At 52.0% G+C, this 24,735-nt stretch overlaps 5 protein-coding genes across 5 annotated transcripts; 3 read left to right on the plus strand and 2 right to left on the minus strand.

Moving 5' to 3' along the window:
* The first annotated feature begins 919 nt into the window (after positions 1–919).
* Positions 920–1,504, plus strand: DPRX (divergent-paired related homeobox). The gene has a single exon (XM_059045652.1). It carries the CDS (start codon positions 920–922, stop codon positions 1,502–1,504), a length of 585 nt encoding a protein of 194 aa, XP_058901635.1.
* A 3,380-nt stretch (positions 1,505–4,884) lies between these two features.
* Positions 4,885–6,215, minus strand: LOC131745441 (interferon lambda-3-like). The gene is made up of 5 exons (XM_059045840.2): positions 6,030–6,215; positions 5,673–5,750; positions 5,264–5,407; positions 5,072–5,155; positions 4,885–4,983 (listed from the first exon to the last, which is right to left on the minus strand). The coding sequence occupies exons 1-5, from the start codon at positions 6,207–6,209 to the stop codon at positions 4,885–4,887; spliced, it is 585 nt and encodes a 194-aa protein (XP_058901823.1). The 5' UTR covers positions 6,210–6,215.
* A 3,623-nt stretch (positions 6,216–9,838) lies between these two features.
* LOC131745327 (interferon lambda-4-like) lies at positions 9,839–11,577 on the minus strand. The gene is made up of 6 exons (XM_059045653.1): positions 11,475–11,577; positions 11,127–11,302; positions 10,632–10,703; positions 10,395–10,538; positions 10,071–10,145; positions 9,839–9,937 (listed from the first exon to the last, which is right to left on the minus strand). Exons 1-6 carry the CDS (start codon positions 11,575–11,577, stop codon positions 9,839–9,841), a joined length of 669 nt encoding a protein of 222 aa, XP_058901636.1.
* A 6,766-nt stretch (positions 11,578–18,343) lies between these two features.
* On the plus strand, positions 18,344–19,794 carry LOC131745340 (interferon lambda-4-like). Its single transcript, XM_059045681.1, has 5 exons — positions 18,344–18,511; positions 18,935–19,006; positions 19,100–19,243; positions 19,489–19,563; positions 19,696–19,794. Exons 1-5 carry the CDS (start codon positions 18,344–18,346, stop codon positions 19,792–19,794), a joined length of 558 nt encoding a protein of 185 aa, XP_058901664.1.
* A 3,609-nt stretch (positions 19,795–23,403) lies between these two features.
* On the plus strand, positions 23,404–24,735 carry LOC131745450 (interferon lambda-3-like). The gene is made up of 5 exons (XM_059045850.2): positions 23,404–23,589; positions 23,869–23,946; positions 24,213–24,356; positions 24,465–24,548; positions 24,637–24,735. The coding sequence occupies exons 1-5, from the start codon at positions 23,410–23,412 to the stop codon at positions 24,733–24,735; spliced, it is 585 nt and encodes a 194-aa protein (XP_058901833.1). The 5' UTR covers positions 23,404–23,409.

Genomic DNA, 24,735 nt, shown 5'->3' on the forward strand with positions numbered 1-24,735 from the left:
ACCGGTAACCGCTCCCTCCCAGGTCCCTTCTGGTGGTTTAAGAACAGTGATAGCTTCCGGCTGTTGGGTGGACCCAGGTGCTGCCCTGTGATGGTTTCCCCTAACCATACCCCGCATCTGTACGTTGTTGCTTAAATAACTCCCTTACCCCATTTGACCATTTGGTCTCCTGCGGGGATCCTGGCCGATGCAGTCACAGAGCCAAGCCTACACGAGTCTTTAGCAAGAGGTAGGTTGGTTTAGGTCAATCAAGAATGACGTGAGGGAAGGGCTGTGCCACAAATAATGACATGAGAAATTTTTTTTGCTGGGCTGGCAGCGACTGTGTCTCCTTTATCCATTTTAGAGATTAGGGCCCTAGGATAAAGCTTCCTCTTGTCTTTGACAGTTCACATGTTAGAAAAACATGCTCGGCACACCCAGCTGAACTCCCAGCCAACAGCTGCCCTGTGGGTGAGCCATCCAGTGCCTCCAGCCCCGTCAAGCCTTCAGATCAATCAAATCCCAGCCGACCTCTAACTGCAACCATGGGAGAGACCCCCAGTGAAAACTCACTCACCTGAGGGAGAACAGGAGGAGGAGAAAGGCACGACGTGGACAGGTGAGACGGTACTGTCTTACTTCCCCACAGACAGCAATTGCCAACTCTGAACAAAATATTAAAAAACAAAACAAAAACCCAACCGTTTGAAGGCACTGGAGAGAAACCAGACACAGACAGAAGTTGGAGGGGATTCAGCCTTTGAAGGAATGGAAGATACTGGGAATTCCCTGGGGGTCCAGTGGTTAAGCCTCCGCGCTTCCACTGCAGGGGGCACGGGTTCGATCCCCGGTTGGGGAACTAAGATCCTGCAAGCCGAGCGGCATGGCCAAAAATAAAATAAAGAATGGACTTTTTTGCTTATTACTAGACCACAGCATGGAAACACATCTAGATTACAGGGTGTTGTATCCAGACGACCTTTCAAAAGGAAAGTACCAGAAGCATCCAGAAAGGAAAAGAACTATGTTCACGAAGAAACAATTGGCAGATTTGAACTTCCTTTTCAATAAAAACCCACACCCCACCCCTAGCCTTCAGAGGGAAATGGCCTCAAAAATGGACATACATCCAACAGTCCTGCAGGTTTGGTTCAAGAATCGTAGAGCGAAACTCAAGAAAGCCAAATACGAGGATTTTCAGTCAGAACAGCAAGAAGCTCAACAGCAAGTATCTGAGGCAGGAGGCAAGGCCAGCTCTTCCAAGGGAAATATGGATACACCTCCCAGGTCCCCTAATGGTACCTCCCCTGCATCTCTAGTTTATATGGGTCATCCAACACCTTCCTTCCAACTCAGCAGGTGGCACAATTTGAAGGCTGTCACAGACCATTCTCTTGGCCACAAAATCGTCTATTTTGGCTACTGCCAAGACCCTAATATATACTGCCTCTATCCCATTTTGGAATACCGAGCTCTCTCCACAAGCTTCAATTCTAATTCTTTTGGCTCTTTTTCGCCATAAAGATCTTAGAGAAGCTAGACACAGAAAGCCATATATGATTTGTAAGGATTCCCATACAAGGGAATACTTTTCAGCAGTGAAAGGAAAAAACAAGATGTACACAACGTGGATGCAGTTCAAGACCATTATGTTGAGTGAAAGAAAAAAAAAGCCCACACAACAGAGTACATAGTGTATAATTCTGTATAATTCCCACTATATGAATTTGTAGAGCAGTCAGGAAAAACTAATCTACAGCAGCCAGAAGCAGACTAGTGACTGTCTATATCGTAGAAAGAATTGAGTTGAAAAAGGCACAGGATGATGTAGAGGATTCATGTCTTTTTTTGGGTCACTCTGTATGGCTTGCAGGATCTTATTTCCCAGAACCCAGCCCACAGCTGTGAAAGCGCTGAGTCCTAACCACTAGACTGCCAGGGAATTCCTCTCACGTCTTAAAATGTCAGTTACCTAAGTGTAAAATTCATCAGAGCACTACATTATATACTTGAAAGTTGCAAGAGACTGGATCTTAAGTGTTCTTACCACAAAAAAGAAATGAGAATTATGTGATGGGATGGATGGAGGTGTTAGCTAATGCTATGGTGGTAATCATTTTGCCACATATAAATGTATCAAATCAACATGTTGTATACCTTAAACTTATGTGAAGTTATGTGTCAATCATATCTCATTAAAGCTGAAGAAAAAAAAAGGATGGACCACACTATGTGAGATCAAGTTCATATGGCTTTTCCTCTGAGGATGCACATCCGTTCATGTGGCAAGGTACAGCTTGAATTCAAGCAGAAAACCAGTGACTGACTTGAAGTATCAGACCCTAGAGTTCAGGGCGGCAAGAGTAGTTGGAAACTGAGAGGAGAAATCCTAATATGGAGGGAGCCCCAGAGAAAGAGGACCTAAGTCTATATATAAATTACCCTTGAATCTTTAATGTACTGAAAGAAAAAGAAAGCTGTCAACACAGAATTCTATATCCACTGTAAATATGCTAGAAAATTGGCAAAATAAGATGGCTGCTCTCATTTCTGTCATTCAGCCAAGAGTGGAGACAGAAAACGAGGAAGGCATTGCCATTTCCTTTAAAGGACCAACTCATAAGGTGCTCAGATTGCTTTCACTCATTTGCATTGGCCAAAACATAGTGCCATAGGTGCAGGGAAAGCTGGAAAATGTTGTCTTTAGTAGAGCACTCTTAAATCCACTAGGTAAAGGAAGAAGGGATAACAGACATAGAGACAGCTAGCTGGAGTCTCTGTCATACAGCTTTATAGACAATTATGTGGTTGTGTGATGGCTGGAGCTGTGGCAGCCATCTTATGACCATGAGGGGAGACAGTACTGATACAATGAGGACGGAGGAGCAGCCAGATGGAAAAACCCTGGCTCCACTATGACATCACGCTCTCTAAACTGGCACACTTCAGTATAAATATTATGTGAGCCATGCATACCATTTAAAATTTTCAGTAACCATGCTTAAAAAGTTAAAAAATATATATGAAATTAATTTAAAATATAGTTTATTTGACCCAGTATACCCCAAATATAATTTAAATATATAATCAATGTAAAATTATTAATGATTTTAAATCTTTTAAACAGTAAATAAAAATTCTGTATGTACACACATCTGTTTCCTAGCTCTATCCACTGAGAGAGTGTAGAAGCAACGATATCCTTGTAGCAATCAGTTCACCCAGGTCTTGGTTTCTAAATAGTGTTCCCCACTAAAAGGAACCAGAGCTCCTTGGAGAAATGGCTAGAGTTACAGAGATAAGGCAGGAAAATTACAAAAGGAGCCTGGGAATCTGATGCCAGAAAGCGAGGAGGTGCTTAACAAATGATGGGGACACATCAAAAGGACATGAGCCCTCTTGAAAAGGTTCCCACTGGCTTCACCTGGGACAACTTGAGCGTCACGATAAATGATAGTAAAGAACTACAATTATAAAATAATAACTCATGAGTCCATGTTGATATAAAGCCATTGGTAAATCCATGAATCAGGAAGGGGAGGGAAGCTCTTCCTAAGAGTAGAATGTCGACTAAGAAATGTAGAAAGAATGATGACATTAGAGGCTCACTATTTGGTAATGGTCATAATAGTAACTGTAAGGCGAACTCCAACAATGGATGCTAAAATGAATGGGTCAGAGTTTGGTCTCAAACTCTCTCCACATCCTTATTAACTACAAATAGAAAAAATAGTAACCATACAGTGGAGAAACTTGGCAAGCAACATCTGAAAAAAGAAAAATAAGAAGTCGTTAAATTCTAGAGGATATGTTATACATAAAGCACAGCTTGGATTGTACTAGTTACCTTTCAAGTGCACAACGGCTACATGTGATCTGGGAGCCATACTGGACAGCTCAGCTTAAATGGACCCTGCTGTTTGAGATTTCTTATCCTGTACGATAATAAATGTTCTCATTATTAAGGCACTTTGAGTTAATATTACTTTACTTATAACAGAATGCAATCTAGTGACACCATCATACCATCACACACATACTGTGGGAGGATGAATTATGGCCCCCAAAGATGCCAACCCGCAATCTCAGACCTATGAATATCCCCTGTTACGTGCCAAAGGGACTTTGCAGATGTAATTAAGATTTATAGGCTCTAAAAGAGAGAGATTATCCTGGATTCCCTGAGTGGACCCAGTCTAAACACCTGAGTTCTTAAGAGCAGAGAACTTTCTCAGGCTGGAGGTAGAAGAGAAATGTGACAGAGGAGAAATGAGAGGGATTCCAAGCATGAGAAGGATTTGACTCACCATTACAGACTCTGAGGTGTAGGGTCAACATGCAGGGACAAGAAAGAAGTTGCAAAGAGCTAAGGATGGGCCCTCACAGCCAGCAAGGGAAAAGGATCTCAGTCTGACAACCACAAGGAACAGAATTCTGCCAACAAATTAAATGAGTTTGGAAGCGGATCCTGCACAGGGCCTCCGAAACAATCCAGCCAGCCACACTTTGATCAGCCCTGTGAGACCTACAGCAGGGAATTAGCTGAGCCCACGCGGATTTCTGACCTGCAGAAATGTTAAGATAATGAACTTGTGTTGTGTTGAGATGCTCAGCTTGTGAGAATTTGTTATGGAAGCAAAGAAAAACCAACACACACACACACACACACACACACACACACACACACACAGACCCACACCACAAAGAGCATCTTTTCTTCATTGTTTATTTGTACAGTTTTTATAAAAAGTAGAAAAATAAACATTTTATGGGGTCTGAGCTTGAGAAATCACACACATAAATATAAAAATAGTGATTTGGAGGCAATAAATTAAAAAAAGGGGTTTGGATGTATAAATAATATCGAAGATGCTGAGACACGTTGCAGGTGGGTCTCCGGGGTCAGACACACTGGTCTCCACTGGCAACACATTTCAGGTCCCGGGTGAGGAGGCGGAAGAGGTTGAACATGACAGAGGCTTCGAGGCAGTCCCGGGACTCCTGCGGGGAGAGGGGGATGGCTCAGTAGCTCCCATGTCTGGCCGCCCAGCTGAGCGCAGCCAGCGGTTTCCCCTCCGCGGTCACTCACCTTCTTCGGGGCCTCCTGGAGCCGGTGCAGCCAGTGGTGGAGGCGGCCCCGGGCCCTGGGGCCTGCTGTGGGCTGAGCTGGGACCTGTGAGCAGAGGAGGGTGGTATTGAGGGTGTGAGGCAGGGCCTGGGACAGAGGGGGACGTACAGGTGGCCAGAGCCCAGACACGGCCCGGGTGCCCCGAGCGCTCACACAGGCCTGGAGCTTGGAGTGGATGTGGTGCAGCGTGTGAAGGGGCTGGTCCAGGATGTGGTCCAGGGATGAGTTCGCCGTGTCCTCCAGGACATTCAGTGTCAGGGCCAGCTCCGCCTGCAAGGCCACGGGGCGCTCCCACAACTGCGAAGGAGACAGAGACAGGTGAGAGTTGCGCGTGAGAGAGAACAGGCGAGGAGGCACAGGTGAGGGGGACAGAGGCAGGGACAGTGGAAGGTGAAAGTCGGGGTCAGGTGGGAGCCGATGTGGTTGGCTGAGGGGAAGGAGTCAGGGGACGGGTGGGGAGGGCAGGGAGAGAAGGACGTGAGGGAAGGAGGAGGTGAGGGGCCACCTGCAGAGCCGGAGCGCCGGCAGGTGAGGGCAGGCGGGCCTGACTCCGCCAACTCACCTGCAGCTGCCTTAGATCCCGGGTCCTGGGGAAGAGGCGGGAGCTGCAGTTCCAGTCCTTCTGCAAGAGCGACTCTTCCTAGAGAGCAAGGGCAAGGTCAGCCCACAGCGGGAGGGGCAGAGGGAGGACCCCAGGGAGCCTGGAGGATGGCCAGCAACAGGGGGACGGGAGGTTAACTTCCACAAGGACCGCAGAGGCACGTCCACCGCAGGAGGACAGGAGATCGTCCACCGCGGGGAGGGTGGCGGTCAGCCCGGCGCGGGCAGTGCAGGCCCACCTTCCGCCCAGGTCGCCTGGGAGCGCCCAGAGGGAGGGATGGAGGGTCGCCCACTGCAGGAGGGGTCGGGGGAGACTCACAAAGGCATCCTTGGCCCTCTTGAAGGCCTGCAGCTCTTGTGGGGACAGGGACTTGAACTGGGCCACGTGGCAGCCCCTTGCACCTGGGAGGGCCCCGAGGGGTGAGGGCACAGGAACTGCTCCTGTCCTGCTCGGCGCCAGGGCCATCAGCATCAGCACCAGCGTGCAGCCCGGGGCCATGTCTGTGTTAAGGAAGGACAGAAAGATGAGGGCAGGGAGGGCGTCAGGGGGTGAGGGTAGAGGCCCTGGGGAGGTGGGGGTCCCGGACAATGATGCAGGGGCTGACCCAGCTTCATTCCTGCTCTCTGGTCTCTGCCAGCAGATGGCGGATCAAGTGTCCACTCTGAGGCTGCCGCCTGGGGTCTCTCAGTCCCGTCTGGAGTCTCTGACTTCAGCCTCCTCTTCTGGATCTCAGCTCGTTGCTCTGTCCGTGTCTCTGAACTTCCAGCTGCGTCTGAGGTGTAATTGCTGCCTGAGTTCCATGGCGCAGCTTTTAGCCTGTGCAGCTGGGCAATCCCAGCTGATGTAGGAAAAGTGAAAACACAGCTAGAGGCTGACACTGGCACCAGGGGAGGCGGGGCTGGGAAAGCCCAGAGCAGGGCGGGGCCTGTGAGCCATGTGAGCCGCCGAGGGAAAGAGAAACTGACATCGATTCATGTCCCATTTCACCTCCAAGAAGGTGAGTAAAGAAGTCAAAATCAGGCCTGGGGCAGGTTCACCCCACACGGCGGGTCTCCCGCGCCGGTGACCAGGCTGATCTAGGACTGGGGCGGCCAGGGGACAGAGGGCCTCCCTTTTTGGCAGAGGCCCCAGTACAGGGAGTAGAGGGAAAAGGCACCTGTAGGAGGTGTTGCCATGAAGAACCTGGAACTTCCAAGAGGGAGGCTGTTTAGGAGATGGCAGAAGGTCCAGGGGTGCTGCTGCGGGTGGGAGAGAGAGGGAGAAAGGCAGAACACTCGCGAATTAAGAGAGGACACCAGCTCCTCCCCACCCTTCCCCACCTGGTAGCCATAGAGACAGAATGCGGGAGGTCGGGAGGCTGCATTAACCTGTCCTCTGACTGTCAGACGCAGAGAGACCCAGGAATGGGAGGATGTGCTGTGAAGTTGAGCTGTGACCAGTACTTCAGGGAAATCAGGTGGGTTTGAGAAAAAACGCCTTCATTCATTCACCAAGTACCTATTCGCCCTCCCGCCCCCACTCTGGGTCAGACCCTGCTCAAGGTGCCAGGAAGAGAGCCTTGAAAAAAGAAAAGACATGAAGCAGTCCTTCATGGGGCTCTTTACTGGAGAGAGGTACCAGGTAGTACCTCTCTGGGACACGGGGATTAGGCATGCGGTATGTATTAGGTTAGGTAAAGTCAGATAATGGAAAACGAAAGACATGAAGCAGGGATGAGAGCAGAGTGCCAGAGGAAGTCTGCATTAAATAAGGTAATGAGATGACTTTTGGGGGAAGACCTAAAGGAAGGGAGGGAGGGAGCTCTGTGGAGACCTGAGGGGGAGCCTTCCAGGAAAAGGGAACAGTCAGTGAAAAAGGCAAACAGAGACACCCCCCTCCTTCTGTGCGCCTGTATATGTCTCACCCTGTTCACAGAGGCTCTGCCACAAGGTGGTTTGTTTTCTTTGTTGCTGTGGTTGTTGTTTTTGGCCGCGCCGCTTGCAGGATCTCAGTCCCCCGACCAGGGATTGACCCGGGCCCTCAGCAGTGGAAGCGCAGCGTCCTGACCACTCGAACGGCAGGGAATTCCCGCACAATGTGCTGTCGAATACGCATGGTAGCACCAAGGACACCCTGTGCTTTGCCTGCATTTCAGATACAGAGGAAACTGCAGGGACTCAGAGGGGTTAAGAGACTTGTCCAAGGTCATACAGCAAATAAGTGGTGAGGGCAGGATATTAACTGAGTTCTGTCTGACACCAGAGAGTAACCACTGCACTTAGCAGCCCCAGTGTAGCTACATCTCCTGCCTTGGAGGTAATGGACGTCTCGAACAGAAGGAGTGGAGTCCTTTTGACTATTACTCCCACCCCCTCTTTCCCTCATTCATAATTCCGGGGAGAGGGTGGACCGAAGTCCTCAGCTGGGAATATCTTTGAGCTCTGATACGTAACGTGTTTTAGAAATTCTTTTAATTGGAGTATAATTGCCTTACGACGTTGTATTAGTTTCTGCGGTGCAATGAAGTGAATCAGCTACATGTGTGACTATATCCCCTCCGTCCTGGACCTCCTTCCCACCCCCGCCACCCCACCCATCTAGGTCATTACAGAGCACCGACCGAGCTGAGCTTCCTGTGCTTTATGGCATGTTCCCGCTAGCTATCTATTTTACGCATGGTAGTGTATATATGTCAGTCCTACCCTCCCGTTTCGTCCCACCGTCCCCTGCCCCCACTCTGTCCACATGTCCATTCTCTAGGTCCACGTCTCTGTTCCTGCCCTGCAGATAGGTTCATCTGTAACAGCAGGTGGACTTCCCTGGGGGTCCAGTGGGTAAGACTCTGTGCAGGGGGCCCGGGTTCGACCCCCGGTAGGGGAACTAGATCCTGCATGCATGCCGCAACTCAGACCCAGAGCAGCCGAAATAAATCGACAATTTTTTAAAAGATAAAAGCAACAGCAGGGATGTGCCCGAGTCACCTACCAGTGTTCTGGTCAGTTTCTATGAATTGCATCGGCCTCACATCAGGGGAGGACACATTGCAACAACTGTGCATCCTGAAAATTGACACATTATCTCAAAATCCCTCAACATCGTAGTGTTTCCCTTAGAAAGGAAGTTCAGGGCAGTGGGTAGGAGCATGGGAGCTGGAGCTAGACTCTGGGGCTCAGACCTGGCTGCGACCCTCTCTAGCTGTGTGACCTTGGGAAACGGCCTTTGCAGTTGGCCACGGAGATTGCCCATCCACGGACGCAGACAAATTTTAAAAGTACAATTGTTCTGCATTTATGGGTGTGACTATTTAATGCAGACCAGTTATTATGGCCATTCTGTGGCTTCAGCTGGAAGCTTCAGAAACCTTATTTCAATGTATAGTACTCACTGCAAGGGAAGTGTAACAATGCCATGGCATAAATGAGTAAACTGAGGCTCAGAGAGAAGTAACTTGCCCAGACACGCAACGCTTAAGTGGCAGGGGCAGAACTGAAACTCAGGTCACCTGATTTCCCTGTCTCAGCATTTTGTGCCGAACAGCCCCCCTCAAAATGATCACCGAATAAACAACCCGCAGAAATGCAAAAGTGTTTAATAATTGGCAACAAATTAACAACAGAAGACAGAACAGCAAAGACACACAGGAACTTCATAAATACAAAACACACTTAAGTAACGGAATTCAAAAAACTACTTATCCAGAGGACTTCTGGCCCCTTCACTACCCAGTCCCTCAGGGAATGAGGCTTCCCCAGCGGGGAGGTCCAAGAGTCACAGATTCATGGAATCGCAAAGCGGGCACTGAAGGTTCAAAGCAGGGGGTGGGACCTGTCATGAGACAGGGCTGTTCCTGTAACCACACAAGTAGAAACTGGTCCATGGTACGTGGTGGTCAGCGACCAAGGCGGACACGGACTGCAGTCTTTTCCTGCCAGCCCAGGCCCTGGAAGATCTGAGGGCAACGCATCCCGCGGAAAAATCGCTGCTTCCGGGGGAACTCGTTCTGCTCTTTGGGGAAAGGGCGCCTCTGGCACCAGCGCCGGCGGGTCCAGGCTGAGAGAGCCGCCTGGTCCGATGGGGCCACGGAGGAGAGCGGCGTCCACAACAAGGCGCCCCCAGAGCTTCGGGTCCCAGGCGGAGCCGCGGCGGGATCACAGACAAGGACCCGAGTGCGCCACCAGCCGCAGGTCCCACGCGAGCAGGCGCAGGAGGTTGAAGATGACGGTGGCTTCGTGACACCGAGGCGAGCCCTGCAGCCCGGGAAGGAGGCGGAGCGGGGCTGAGTCAGGGATCTCCTTCGCCGAGGGACCCCCCCCCCCCTCCAGACCCTCACGGCTCCAAGCCGGGCTCCCGTCTAGCCGCTTTCCCGCCTGCTCCACTCACAGCTGTGCGAGTTTGGGGACGCCTCCTGGGCCGCCGCACGGACGTCCTCCGGGAGCCTGGCCGGACCAGCTCGAGCTGGAGGGAGGACAGGAGGTTAATGAAGGCGGCGGGGAACCGAGCCTCCCCGCCCAGGTGACTCCGGCCCTCACCCTCCCAGCCGCAGACCAAAGCCCGGATTTGGGGACACCGAGAGAGAGGACGTGAACCGTGTGTGCGCCCGTCTCTGGCCTCGTGGGACAGATTCGCAGTCGGGGGGCCTGGCCTTGAGACCAGGGGCGCAGAGCGAGCCGGGAGCGCTGCGGGGCCAGGGCGCGGCGCACTCACGCAGGCCGCCACGTCCCGCCCCGCGGCCGCCAGCAGCTCCAGGGTCGGGCCGACGCCGGGGAACAGCTCGGGGCTCGGCAGGCTGCTCAGCACGTCTTGGGCGTCGGCGAGGCCGCGGGCCACGTGGCGGAGCAGCGCACGGGACTGCGGGGAGCCGGCGGGAGTTAGACGGGGCCGCGCGCCAGCCCGCCCTCCCCCACCCCCACCCCCAGCCCGCCCGCCGGCCTCGGGCCTCACGGAAGGCCGCGGAGGGTCCCTCCTCCGGCGGAACGAGCAGTTGCGCGGCCTCCAGCTCAGCGTCTCTTCCTCCTGCGGGGCAAGGGCTGGGGTGACGCGGAGTCTCCTGGCAAGGGCCCCTGAAGCGCTGGGACGTCGGAGATTCCTGGACGTGGCTGGGGACTGCCTGGACGGTTGTGCTTATCGGGTCCGAACCGGGTAGCGCTCCGATGGCTGAGCGGCGCTGAAAGGCGCCCGCGCTCCCCGTGCGGAGCCTGCGCCCCGATGTGGAGCCGAGTCCGCCTGGAGGGGGCGCCCCTCTGTGACCCGCACCAAGGCCGTGCATGAGCTGACCACCGGGGCCTCCGGGAACATGTCGTGGTCACAATTCTGGACCCTGAAATCTGAGATGTGGCTGCTGGATGCTAGCACGCGAGGGCCCCTCGGGACAAAGACGCGTCTCCGAGCCCTGCGGGCCCGGGGTCCAGGGGGCGGGGGTGTCTGAGCATCACTCACGTAGCGGTCCCTCAGTGCCTTGATGGCCAGCAGCGCCCGGGGGTCCAGGGAGCGGTAGTGTGAGAGGAGGCGCCGCGGAGGCTCCACCCCCTCGGGGTCCGCCGCCACGCCCACCGTCACCAAGACCCACAGCCCCACGGCCACCGCGGCTGCGCCACGCGGCCCCATCTCTGCTCCTGCAGGACGCGACGGACGTCAGCGAGCTCAAGGAGGCCCCGAGTCCAAGCCCCTGCCTGTGGTTAGACTCGCAGAGGGACTGACGCTCAGAGCGTGGGCTGTGGCCACACGCAGGGGAAGAGACAGGATGGGCCCCCTCCTACCCTCAGCCTCTCTCCTCTCACTCCTCACCTACAATGTGTCTCTGGTGCCTGGTGCTGCAGCAGGGCCTGCCTTCCACTGTCCTCTGGGTGTTGTCCAGAGTGGTGTCCACCTGGGACAGCGGTGCCTGCATCCTCCGTGGTGGCTTTTAAGTGCCCAGCTGAGAATGGTGAGCAACCGTGCAGGGTCAGCTTTCCCAGCGTCATTGCTGGCCATTGATTAGCCCAGAGGGTTGCAGGCCGGGGTTTGAGGACTTTACCCACCTGTGGGCCAGTGCCAGCGATGACTCTGCCCAGCCCTCTCTCCTGAGCCAATTGCTATGTTTGTTTTCTACACCTTTCGTCTTTTCTGTGTGTCGGTCTTTCTTTTGCATTCTAGGAATGAACTCAAAACACGCCTTTTCCTTCGGCTGGAAGCTGCAAGTGCCTGCTGTCAGGAGTTCATACTTGGGTTTCTTTCTTTCTTTTTAAAGATTTTTTTTTGATATGGACCATTTTTTAAAAGTCTTTATTGAATTTGTTACAATATTGCTTCTGTTTTAAGTTTTGGTTTTTAGGGCCAGGAGGCATGTCAGATCTTAGCTCCCCGACCAGGGACTGAACCCATGCCCTCTGCATTGGAAGGTGAAGTCCTAACCGCTGGACTGCCAGGGAAGTCCCCATACTAGGGTTTCTAATGGTTGCTCTTCAATCACTCTCTTGTCATTATATCCTTCCTCTCCCTGTCTTTTCCCCCCCTCTTTCTCTGCACAAATATCCTTCCCTTCTGTTTTCTCAGCTTCTTTCCTCATCTGGGACTTAGACAAACTCCCTCTGGCTTCCTTAGTCTGTTATTAAATGATATGTATTCCTTTACCAATTATAAAACCATTCTTCATTTGCTGTTGAAAATTGGAATTGCAAACATGTTTTTCTCAGCCACTCTTCATAATATAGTTGATACATACTGAGCACTTCCTGTACGGCTGCACTTTGAGCTCTTCTCATGTATTTACTGCTTTTTTCTCCCCAGCAAGTCTGTGAGGTGGGTCCTCTCACTGGCTGATGTTTTATAAGATGAGGAAACTGAGGTACCGAGGCTGTGAGTCTGTCCAAGCTCACACAGCTTGTAGATGTGATCCCAGGCTGTCTGGGTTATTACTGGTGATGCTCTGCCACTTCTCACCTATACAGACGGATCTATTCATGTGCAGAATAGTTAACGTATGTTTTGGGCAAGTAAAGCCAAGTTTCCTACATGAGACCACCTTTAATTAATTATAAAGTTTATTAATAAATATTGATAATTACAGGCAAGTAATGGCTGTTTTTCCCATTTATGGCCTCCTCAGCATTAATATGAAAAAAATATTTTGTCTTTCAGTGTGTATTTTCCTTATTGAAAGGCATAGAGGTTTTAACAAACATCAAAGTGGTTGAAACAGAAGTACTCTGAAAAAAACATGAGAGAAATTCTACTGAAACACTAGACGAGATCAGCCAATGTGTCCATGCAGCAAACTTTCCAGGCTTCCATCATCCCTCCCCAACTCATCCCAGCATCCCCCCCATTTCAGCTGGAGATCCAAATGGTTTGGGGAAGGTGACTTGACCCCCCATCTCTGGGTTGGCATATGTGACCTGGCTGCAGCCATTTACCTCAGTTAGCCTCCCTGGCCACAGTGACTGAATTTGGGGGTGGGCATATGACCTAAGCCAATCTAATCAGAATGAATCTCAATGCTAGACATCTTATCCGAAGATAGTTTTGTGTGTCAAGTTTGTTCCTTTTTATTGCTAAATGGTATTCGTGGTATGAATGTACTATAGTTTGGGTTTTTTTTTTTTTTTAAACAGTTACCTGTCAAAGAACGTCTGGGTTGTTTTTTGGCTGTTATAAATAAAGCTGCTATAAACAATCATGTGCAAGATTTTGTATGAATGTAAGTCTTCATTTATCTGGGAAAATGCCCAGGAATGCAGTTGCTAGGTCATATGGTAGTTGCATGTTTAGTTTTTAAAAAACTACCAACCCTGTTTTCCAGAGGGGCTGTACCATTTTGCATTTACACATTTACATTACAGCAATAAGTGATCGATTTCTCCATATCCTCGTTAGCATTTTATTTATTTACTTATTTATTTTTTTATTTTTAGGCATTTGGATGGCTGTATAGTGATACCTCGTGGTGATTTTTTTGTTTGTTTGTTTTTTGTTTTTTGGGGTTTTTTTGTGGTACGCGGGCCTCTCACTGTTGCGGCCCCTCCCGTTGCGGAGCACAGGCTCCAGATGCACAGGCTCAGCGGCCATGGCTCACGGGCCCAGCCGCTCCGCGGCACGTGGGATCCTCCCGGACCGGGGCACGAACCCGTGTTCCCTGCATCGGCAGGCGGACTCTCAACCACTGCGCCACCAGGGAAGCCCTCTCATGGTGATTTTAATGTGCATCTCTTTATTGGCTAATAATGCTGAACATCTTTTCATGTACTTATTTCCCATCTTTCACTCTTTAGTGAAATGTCTCTTCATGTCTTTTGCCCATTCCCAAACGGATTGTTTAATTGTTTTACTGTTGATTTTTGAGAGTTCTTTATCTATTCTAGATACTAGTCCTTCATCAGTTTGGTGGTTCGCAAATATTCTCTCCCAGTCTTTAGCTCGTTTTTCTATTTTTTTGTGTGTGTGTTGTTGCGGTACGCGGGCCTCTCACTTTTGTGGCCTCTCCCGTTGCAGAGCACAGGCTCCGGACGCGCAGGCTCAGCGGCCATGGCTCACGGGCCCAGCCGCTCTGTGGCATGTGGGATCTTCCCGGACCGGGGCACGAACCCGTGTCCCCTGCATCGGCAGGCGGACTCTCAGCCACTGCGCCACCAGGGAAGCCCCTATCTTCTTAACATGGTCTTTTACAGAGCAAAAGTTTTGGATCAAATTCAGCTGATCAATTTTCCCTTTATGAATTAAGCCCTTGGTGTCAAGTCTAAGAACTCTTTGCCTTGCTCTAGATCCTGAAGGTGTTCTTCATAATTTTTCCAAAAAGATTTATAGCTTTATATTTTACATTTAAGTCCATGATCCATATTGAGTAAATTTTTATTTTAGTGTGAAGTTTAGGTCAAGGTTCATTTTTTGGCCTATGGAGGTCCAATTACTCCAGCACTATTTTTTGAAAAGGCTAGTTTTCTCCACTGAATTGCTTTAGTATGTATGAGTATTTCTAAATGCAAGGAGTGTCACATCATGCATATTATTCAGCAATTTACTTTTTTCACTGTATGATATGTCTTGAAGATTTTTCCATGTCAGTGCCTGTAGATCTGCTTCATTCTATTTAACTGCTGCAGGTCTAGCTTAACCTGGAGTTCATGGACAATAGGATTCAGGGGAGGGTGAACTTACATGGGGAAAAGCTGCATCTCCATCTTCACTGACCCCAAACTGAAATTTAGCATTTCTTTCCATTATGAATATAAGCAACAAACCACAATAATATTAGCAGAACCTGTGACTTTGTCACTAAAAGAAGCCACAGATATTTCCTAACACATTACAGCTGTGGCACATATCTTGAAAAATCATTTACTCCCATTACTCCTTCAACAGTATAGTAGCTATTAAACCTACTGCTATGTCTTGTACTTAGTTCTTTAATAAAGAGACATATGTATTACTTATCACAAAGTTACTTTAATGTTTTGGTAACTGTGTTTCAAAATAATCGGTTTTCTTAATAGTCCTGTGTATTTAATTTTATGTATTTTAAAACACATTTCTGAACAAATAAGTGATTATAGCAAGGTTGCAGGATACAAGATGAATATGCAAAAGTATACTGCTTTCTTGTATAACAGCAGTGAACAGTTTGTAGTTGAAATTTAAAATACCATTTACATCAGCACCCCCCCCCAAGATGAAATACTTAAGTACAAATACAACAAAATATAAATAAAATCTGTGTGAGGAAAACCATAAAACTTTGATGAAAGAAATAAAAGTACATCTAAAAATGGAAATATTCTATGAATATGGATAGGAAGACTCAATATTGTCAAGATGTTGGTTCTTCCCAACTTAATCTATAGATTCAATGCAATCCAATCAAAATCCCAGCAAGTTAATTTGTGGATATTGACAAAGTGAAAGTTTATATAGAGATTCAAAAGACCCCGAATACTTTCACAATATTAAAAGAGAAGAACAAAGTTGGAGGACTGACACTCTCTCACATCAAGACTTACCATAAAGCTACAGTAATCAAGACAGTGTGATATTAGTAGAATGATAGACAAATCAATGGAACAGAATAGAAAGCCCAGGAATAGACCCACACAGATACAGTCAACTGATCTTTCAGAAAAGAGCAAAGGCAATTCAATGAAGAAAGACTAGACTTCCAACAAATGGTATTGCAACAACTGGACATTCGCATGCGAATAAATAAAAAAATAAACAAACCAAGCTAGACGCAGACCTTGCACATTTCACAAAAATTAACTAAAAATGTGTCGTAGACCTAAATGTAAAGTGCAGAATTATAAAACTCCTAGAATATAATATAGGAGAAAATCTAGGGAACCATGGTGATGATGTCTTATATACACTGAAAGCACGATCCATGGAAGAAAAAAATTGATGAATTGGAAACATTTTAAACTTCAGCCCTATGAAAGACACTATTAAAAGAATGAAAACATTACTCCCTTTCTCTCCCGCAGTCTTGAGAACCATGATTTTAACAAAAGACTGGAAAGAATATCAATGCCCACCAATAGGGGATTGGTTATTCAATAATCCCGTTACAATGGAAGCCTTACCAGTGGTATATGCAGGATGTCTTCCATTGTCCCTCCAAGTGCACTCTTCCCACTCCTCCACCCTCCTCTGGGCCCCAGGAAGCTGGCCTTTGGCTTCTGTTGAGTGCAGCCAATGGGGAGCCTAGCAGTAGGGCCAGAGAGTGGGGAAGGAGAGTAAAGTCAGAGTATTTATTCCCCAGGCTTCCTCCCTGCAGAGGCATCATGACTTCTCCGTCCCTCCGCCTGTGTACACGACTCCCTCCTTCCCAGGTAAAGTAACCACTCCCTCCCTTCTCCCATTCCTTCAGGCCTAGGGATGACAGACCCTCACCGGGGTGGGCCCCAAGGCCTTGCATTACTCCTCCTCTGTTCTCTTCACCATCCAATCCCTTTGTAAACACCCTTGATATTAAACCACCACAAATTATCCTACATTGATTAGGCCATCTGTTTCCTGCAGGGACCTCACTGATACAGTATAATTAAAGATGTGGGGGAATGCAAATGAGAGGTAGTGGTAAGACACAAAAAACAGGCTACCAAACTGTATACAGACTCGTTTCAATTTAGGAGAAGTTGCTCAAAGAAAGAGAGAAAAAAAAAAACAGAAGAACTAACAACTAACTGCTAAAAAGATTACCTCCAGGAAGTGGGATTAAAGACTTTCTTTAACTCTCCAAGTTTGTTTTTTTTTAAATATTTTTTTATTTATTTGGTTGCACCGGGTCTTGGTTGCAGCAGGCAGGCTCCTTAGTTGCGGCACGCATGTGGGATCTAGTGCCCTGACCAGGGATTGAACCCAGGCCCCTGCATTGGGAGCATAGAGTCTTAGCCACTGCGCCACTAGGGAAGTCCCAATGGTATTTTTTTTACTGACTGAACCTTTATAACGAATGTGTTACTTCGATAATCGGAAAACATATGTACAAAAAAATATATGTAACATTTCTACTCATTGGAAAAATTGTTCCAGAGCTGGGGTGACAGGTGGATGGAGAAATTATAGGTGGGGTTTTTTTCCTCTCTTATGCATGTCTCTATTTTTTCAGCTTTATCCAATGACTTTGCCTTGCTAATTTTATCACGAATAGTAGATTTTATTTTTAAAGCAAAACAAAGAGATTGATTGAGACACATGGAGACAGACAGACACTGGCCTGAATGTTTGCTAGAAAAAGGAATGATAGACAGATGGAGTTATCGACAGGGACAAAAACAGGACCAGAGAGACAGAGACAAAAGAGGAGGCAAACAGAGAGGGAAGAAAGAGAAACAGAATGAAATGAGGACAGAAATGGAGAGAGAGAAGGAGGCATTGAATCAGATATTTAGGGGTAGTGGTGGCTTGGAGATCAAGCTTTGGAGCTGGATTGAGTGTAGGTTCAAATTCTGCCTCTGCAAATTACTGACTGTGTGTCTTGGAAAAGTTCCTTCACTTTACTGTGCCTCAGTTATCCCATCTATAAATTGGAGGTGGAACAATTCTTGCAGTGTCATTTTTTGAGCATTAAATGAGACATGTACATATCAGTTACTTAGAACAGGGCCCAGTAACACTAAGCACTGTATAAGGGCTGGTTGTTATTATAGAACAGAGATGAGGACACCCAGGGTGATGAAAAGAAAGTGAGAGGATACAGAAAGGGACAGAGACCAGAACTGGTGGCAGAGAGCTGGGGTTCAGTCATCGCTGGCCCTGGCCCACAGGTGGGTAAAGTCCTCAAACCCCTGCCTGCAACCCTCTGGGCTAATCAATGGCCAGCAATGACGTTGGGAAAGTTTACCCTGCACGGGGAATCCCAGTGGCTCACCATTCTCAGCTGGGCACTTAAAAGCCACCATGGAGGGTGCAGGCGCCGCTGTCCCAGGTGGACACCACTCTGGACACCACCCAGAGGACAGTGGAAGGCAGGCCCTGCTGCAGCACCAGGCACCAGAGACACATTGTAGGTGAGGAGTGAGAGGAGAGAGGCTGAGGGTAGGAGGGGGCCCATCCTGTCTCTTCCCCTGCGTGTGGCCACAGCCCACGCTCTGAGCGTCAGTCCCTCTGCGAGTCTAACCACAGGCAGGGGCTTGGACTCGGGGCCTCCTTGAGCTCGCTGACGTCCGTCGCGTCCTGCAGGAGCAGAGATGGGGCCGCGTGGCGCAGCCGCGGTGGCCGTGGGGCTGTGGGTCTTGGTGACGGTGGGCGTGGCGGCGGACCCCGAGGGGGTGGAGCCTCCGCGGCGCCTCCTCTCACACTACCGCTCCCTGGACCCCCGGGCGCTGCTGGCCATCAAGGCACTGAGGGACCGCTACGTGAGTGATGCTCAGACACCCCCGCCCCCTGGACCCCGGGCCCGCAGGGCTCGGAGACGCGTCTTTGTCCCGAGGGGCCCTCGCGTGCTAGCGTCCAGCAGCCACATCTCAGATTTCAGGGTCCAGAATTGTGACCACGACATGTTCCCGGAGGCCCCGGTGGTCAGCTCATGCACGGCCTTGGTGCGGGTCACAGAGGGGCGCCCCCTCCAGGCGGACTCGGCTCCACATCGGGGCGCAGGCTCCGCACGGGGAGCGCGGGCGCCTTTCAGCGCCGCTCAGCCATCGGAGCGCTACCCGGTTCGGACCCGATAAGCACAACCGTCCAGGCAGTCCCCAGCCACGTCCAGGAATCTCCGACGTCCCAGCGCTTCAGGGGCCCTTGCCAGGAGACTCCGCGTCACCCCAGCCCTTGCCCCGCAGGAGGAAGAGACGCTGAGCTGGAGGCCGCGCAACTGCTCGTTCCGCCGGAGGAGGGACCCTCCGCGGCCTTCCGTGAGGCCCGAGGCCGGCGGGCGGGCTGGGGGTGGGGGTGGGGGAGGGCGGGCTGGCGCGCGGCCCCGTCTAACTCCCGCCGGCTCCCCGCAGTCCCGTGCGCTGCTCCGCCACGTGGCCCGCGGCCTCGCCGACGCCCAAGACGTGCTGAGCAGCCTGCCGAGCCCCGAGCTGTTCCCCGGCGTCGGCCCGACCCTGGAGCTGCTGGCGGCCGCGGGGCGGGACGTGGCGGCCTGCGTGAGTGCGCCGCGCCCTGGCCCCGCAGCGCTCCCGGCTCGCTCTGCGCCCCTGGTCTCAAGGCCAGGCCCCCCGACTGCGAATCTGTCCCATGAGGCCAGAGACGGGCGCAGACACGGTTCACGTCCTCTCGGTGTCCCCAAATCCGGGCTTTGGCCTGCGGCTGGGAGGGTGAGGGCCGGAGTCACCTGGGCGGGGAGGCTCGGTTCCCCGCCGCCTTCATTAACCTCCTGTCCTCCCTCCAGCTCGAGCTGGTCCGGCCAGGCTCCCGGAGGACGTCCGTGCGGCGGCCCAGGAGGCGTCCCCAAACTCGCACAGCTGTGAGTGGAGCAGGCGGGAAAGCGGCTAGACGGGAGCCCGGCTTGGAGCCGTGAGGGTCTGGAGGGGGTGGGGGTCCCTCGGCGAAGGAGATCCCTGACTCAGCCCCGCTCCGCCTCCTTCCCGGGCTGCAGGGCTCGCCTCGGTGCCACGAAGCCACCGTCATCTTCAACCTCCTGCGCCTGCTCGCGTGGGACCTGCGGCTGGTGGCGCACTCGGGTCCTTGTCTGTGATCCCGCCGCGGCTCCGCCTGGGACCCGAAGCTCTGGGGGCGCCTTGTTGTGGACGCCGCTCTCCTCCGTGGCCCCATCGGACCAGGCGGGTCTCTCAGCCTGGACCCGCCGGCGCTGGTGCCAGAAGCGCCCTTTCCCCAAATCGCAGAACGAGTTCCCCCGGAAGCAGCGATATTTCCGCGGGATGCGTTGCCCTCAGATCTTCCAGGGCCCGGGCTGGCAGGAAAAGACTGCAGTCCGTGTCCGCCTTGCTCGCTGACCACCACGTACCATGGACCAGTTTCTACTTGTGTGGTTACAGGAACAGACCTGTCTCATGACAGGTCCCACCCCCTGCTTTGAACCTTCAGTGCCCGCTTTGCGATTCCATGAATCTGTGACTCTTGGACCTCCCCGCTGGGGAAGCCTCATTCCCTGAGGGACTGGGTAGTGAAGGGGCCAGAAGTCGTCTGGATAAGTAGTTTTTTGAATTCCGTTACTTAAGTGTGTTTTGTATTTATGAAGTTCCTGTGTGTCTTTGCTGTTCTGTCTTCTGTTGTTAATTTGTTGCCAATTATTAAACACTTTTGCATTTCTGCGGGTTGTTTATTCGGTGATCATTTTGAGGGGGGCTGTTCGGCACAAAATGCTGAGACAGGGAAATCAGGTGACCTGAGTTTCAGGTCTGCCCCTGCCACTTAAGCGTTGCGTGTCTGGGCAAGTTACTTCTCTCTGAGCCTCAGTTTACTCATTTATGCCATGGCATTGTTACACTTCCCTTGCAGTGAGTACTATACATTGAAATAAGGTTTCTGAAGCTTCCAGCTGAAGCCACAGAATGGCCTTAATAACTGGTCTGCATTAAATAGTCACACCCATAAATGCAGAACAATTGTACTTTTAAAATTTGTCTGCGTCTGTGGATGGGCAATCTCCGTGGCCAACTGCAAAGGCCGTTTCCCAAGGCCACACAGCTAGAGAGGGTCGCAGCCAGGTCTGAGCCCCAGAGTCTAGCTCCAGCTCCCATGCTCCTACCCACTGCCCTGAACTTCCTTTCTAAGGGAAACAGTATGATGTTGAGGGATTTTGAGATAATGTGTCAATTTTCAGGATGCACAGTTGTTGCAATGTGTCCTCCCCTGATGTGAGGCCGATGCAATTCATAGAAACTGACCAGAACACTGGTAGGTGACTCGGGCACATCCCTGCTGTTGCTTTTATCTTTTAAAAAATTGTTGATTTATTTCGGCTGCTCTGGGTCTGAGTTGCGGCATGCATGCAGGATCTAGTTCCCCTACCGGGGGTCGAACCCGGGCCCCCTGCACAGAGTCTTACCCACTGGACCCCCAGGGAAGTCCACCTGCTGTTACAGATGAACCTATCTGCAGGGCAGGAACAGAGACGTGGACCTAGAGAATGGACATGTGGACAGAGTGGGGGCAGGGGACGGTGGGACGAAACGGGAGGGTAGGACTGACATATATACACTACCATGCGTAAAATAGATAGCTAGCGGGAACATGCCATAAAGCACAGGAAGCTCAGCTCGGTCGGTGCTCTGTAATGACCTAGATGGGTGGGGTGGCGGGGGTGGGAAGGAGGGGATATAGGCACACATGTAGCTGATTCACTTCATTGCACCGCAGAAACGAATACAACGTCGTAAGGCAATTATACTCCAATTAAAAAAATTTCTAAAACACGTTACGTATCAGAGCTCAAAGATATTCCCAGCTGAGGACTTCGGTCCACCCTCTCCCCGGAATTATGAATGAGGGAAAGAGGGGGTGGGAGTAATAGTCAAAAGGACTCCACTCCTTCTGTTCGAGACGTCCATGACCTCCAAGGCAGGAGATGTAGCTACACTGGGGCTGCTGAGTGCAGTGGTTACTCTCTGGTGTCAGACAGAACTCAGTTAATATCCTGCCCTCACCACTTATTTGCTGTATGACCTTGGACAAGTCTCTTAACCCCTCTGAGTCCCTGCAGTTTCCTCTGTATCTGAAATGCAGGCAAAGCACAGGGTGTCCTTGGTGCTACCATGAGTATTCGACAGCACATTGTGAGGGAATTCCCTGCCGTTCGAGTGGTCAGGACGCTGCGCTTCCACTGCTGAGGGCCCGGGTCAATCCCTGGTCGGGGGACTGAGATCCTGCAAGCGGCGCGGCCAAAAACAACAACCACAGCAACAAAGAAAACAGACCACCTTGTGGCAGAGCCTCTGTGAACAGGGTGAGACATATACAGGCGCACAGAAGGAGGGGGGTGTCTCTGTTTTCCTTTTTCACTGACTGTTCCCTTTTCCTGGAAGGCTCCCCCTCAGGTCTCCACAGAGCTCCCTCCCTCCCTTCCTTTAGGTCTTCCCCCAAAAGTCATCTCATTACCTTATTTAATGCAGACTTCCTCTGGCACTCTGCTCTCATCCCTGCTTCATGTCTTTCGTTTTCCATTATCTGACTTTACCTAACCTAATACATACCGCATGCCTGATCCCCGTGTCCCAGAGAGGTACTACCTGGTACCTCTCTCCAGTAAAGAGCCCCATGAAGGACTGCTTCATGTCTTTTCTTTTTTCAAGGCTCTCTTCCTGGCACCTTGAGCAGGGTCTGACCCAGAGTGGGGGCGGGAGGGCGAATAGGTACTTGGTGAATGAATGAAGGCGTTTTTCTCAAACCCACCTGATTTCCCTGAAGTACTGGTCACAGCTCAACTTCACAGCACATCCTCCCATTCCTGGGTCTCTCTGCGTCTGACAGTCAGAGGACAGGTTAGTGCAGCCTCCCGACCTCCCACATTCTGTCTCTATGGGTACCAGGTGGGGAAGGGTGGGGAGGAGCTGGTGTCCTCTCTTAATTCGCGAGTGTTCTGCCTTTCTCCCTCTCTCTCCCACCCGCAGCAGCACCCCTGGACCTTCTGCCATCTCCTAAACAGCCTCCCTCTTGGAAGTTCCAGGTTCTTCATGGCAACACCTCCTACAGGTGCCTTTTCCCTCTACTCCCTGTACTGGGGCCTCTGCCAAAAAGGGAGGCCCTCTGTCCCCTCCCCGTCCCAGTCCTAGATCAGCCTGGGAACCGGCGCGGGAGACCCGCCGTGTGGGGTGAACCTGCCCCAGGCCTGATTTTGACTTCTTTACTCACCTTCTTGGAGGTGAAATGGGACATGAATCGATGTCAGTTTCTCTTTCCCTCGGCGGCTCACATGGCTCACAGGCCCCGCCCTGCTCTGGGCTTTCCCAGCCCCGCCTCCCCTGGTGCCAGTGTCAGCCTCTAGCTGTGTTTTCACTTTTCCTACATCAGCTGGGATTGCCCAGCTGCACAGGCTAAAAGCTGCGCCATGGAACTCAGGCAGCAATTACACCTCAGACGCAGCTGGAAGTTCAGAGACACGGACAGAGCAACGAGCTGAGATCCAGAAGAGGAGGCTGAAGTCAGAGACTCCAGACGGGACTGAGAGACCCCAGGCGGCAGCCTCAGAGTGGACACTTGATCCGCCATCTGCTGGCAGAGACCAGAGAGCAGGAATGAAGCTGGGTCAGCCCCTGCATCATTGTCCGGGACCCCCACCTCCCCAGGGCCTCCACCGTCACCCCCTGACGCCCTCCCTGCCCTCATCTTTCTGTCCTTCCTTAACACAGACATGGCCCCGGGCTGCACGCTGGTGCTGATGCTGATGGCCCTGGCGCCGAGCAGGACAGGAGCAGTTCCTGTGCCCTCACCCCTCGGGGCCCTCCCAGGTGCAAGGGGCTGCCACGTGGCCCAGTTCAAGTCCCTGTCCCCACAGGAGCTGCAGGCCTTCAAGAGGGCCAAGGATGCCTTTGTGAGTCTCCCCCGACCCCTCCTGCAGTGGGCGACCCTCCACCCCTCCCTCTGGGCGCTCCCAGGCGACCTGGGCGGAAGGTGGGCCTGCCCTGCCCGCGCCGGGCTGACCGCCACCCTCCCCGCGGTGGACGATCTCCTGTCCTCCTGCGGTGGACGTGCCTCTGCGGTCCTTGTGGAAGTTAACCTCCCGTCCCCCTGTTGCTGGCCATCCTCCAGGCTCCCTGGGGTCCTCCCTCTGTCCCTCCCGCTGTGGGCTGACCTTGCCCTTGCTCTCTAGGAAGAGTCGCTCTTGCAGAAGGACTGGAACTGCAGCTCCCGCCTCTTCCCCAGGACCCGGGATCTGAGGCAGCTGCAGGTGAGTTGGCGGAGTCAGGCCCGCCTGCCCTCACCTGCCGGCCGCTCCGGCTCTGCAGGTGGCCCCTCACCTCCTCCTTCCCTCACGTCCTTCTCTCCCTGCCCTCCCCACCCGTCCCCTGACTCCTTCCCCTCAGCCAACCACATCGGCTCCCACCTGACCCAGACTTTCACCTTCCACTGTCCCTGCCTCTGTCCCCCTCACCTGTGCCTCCTCGCCTGTTCTCTCTCACGCGCAACTCTCACCTGTCTCTGTCTCCTTCTCAGTTGTGGGAGCGCCCCGTGGCCTTGCAGGCGGAGCTGGCCCTGACACTGAATGTCCTGGAGGCCACGGCGAACTCATCCCTGGACCACATCCTGGACCAGCCCCTTCACACGCTGCACCACATCCACTCCAAGCTCCAGGCCTGTGTGAGCGCTCGGGGCACCCGGGCCGTGTCTGGGCTCTGGCCACCTGTACGTCCCCCTCTGTCCCAGGCCCTGCCTCACACCCTCAACACCACCCTCCTCTGCTCACAGGTCCCAGCTCAGCCCACAGCAGGCCCCAGGCCCCGGGGCCGCCTCCACCACTGGCTGCACCGGCTCCAGGAGGCCCCGAAGAAGGTGAGTGACCGCGGAGGGGAAACCGCTGGCTGCGCTCAGCTGGGCGGCCAGACATGGGAGCTACTGAGCCATCCCCCTCTCCCCGCAGGAGTCCCGGGACTGCCTCGAAGCCTCTGTCATGTTCAACCTCTTCCGCCTCCTCACCCGGGACCTGAAATGTGTTGCCAGTGGAGACCAATGTGTCTGA

The sequence above is a fragment of the Kogia breviceps genome, chromosome 18 (assembly GCF_026419965.1).
Source record: "Kogia breviceps isolate mKogBre1 chromosome 18, mKogBre1 haplotype 1, whole genome shotgun sequence".
Taxonomy (NCBI): Eukaryota; Metazoa; Chordata; class Mammalia; order Artiodactyla; family Physeteridae; genus Kogia; species Kogia breviceps.

Excerpts from the sequence above, each read along its gene's own strand:
- DPRX (XM_059045652.1), top strand. The coding sequence starts at position 920 with ATGGAAACACATCTAGATTACAGGGTGTTGTATCCAGACGACCTTTCA.
- LOC131745441 (XM_059045840.2), bottom strand. The coding sequence starts at position 6,209 with ATGGCCCCGGGCTGCACGCTGGTGCTGATGCTGATGGCCCTGGCGCCG. Across the intron at positions 5,156-5,263 it reads ACTCCAAGCTCCAGGCCTGT|GTCCCAGCTCAGCCCACAGC; the intron begins GTGAGCGCTCGG and ends CTCTGCTCACAG. Across the intron at positions 4,984-5,071 it reads TCCAGGAGGCCCCGAAGAAG|GAGTCCCGGGACTGCCTCGA; the intron begins GTGAGTGACCGC and ends CTCTCCCCGCAG.
- LOC131745327 (XM_059045653.1), bottom strand. The coding sequence starts at position 11,577 with ATGCAGGCACCGCTGTCCCAGGTGGACACCACTCTGGACAACACCCAG. Across the intron at positions 10,704-11,126 it reads AGGCACTGAGGGACCGCTAC|GAGGAAGAGACGCTGAGCTG; the intron begins GTGAGTGATGCT and ends CTTGCCCCGCAG. Across the intron at positions 10,146-10,394 it reads GGCGGGACGTGGCGGCCTGC|CTCGAGCTGGTCCGGCCAGG; the intron begins GTGAGTGCGCCG and ends TCCTCCCTCCAG.
- LOC131745340 (XM_059045681.1), top strand. The coding sequence starts at position 18,344 with ATGGGGCCGCGTGGCGCAGCCGCGGTGGCCGTGGGGCTGTGGGTCTTG. Across the intron at positions 19,007-19,099 it reads GGGACCCTCCGCGGCCTTCC|TCCCGTGCGCTGCTCCGCCA; the intron begins GTGAGGCCCGAG and ends GGCTCCCCGCAG. Across the intron at positions 19,244-19,488 it reads GGCGGGACGTGGCGGCCTGC|CTCGAGCTGGTCCGGCCAGG; the intron begins GTGAGTGCGCCG and ends TCCTCCCTCCAG.
- LOC131745450 (XM_059045850.2), top strand. The coding sequence starts at position 23,410 with ATGGCCCCGGGCTGCACGCTGGTGCTGATGCTGATGGCCCTGGCGCCG. Across the intron at positions 23,590-23,868 it reads AGAGGGCCAAGGATGCCTTT|GAAGAGTCGCTCTTGCAGAA; the intron begins GTGAGTCTCCCC and ends CTTGCTCTCTAG. Across the intron at positions 24,549-24,636 it reads TCCAGGAGGCCCCGAAGAAG|GAGTCCCGGGACTGCCTCGA; the intron begins GTGAGTGACCGC and ends CTCTCCCCGCAG.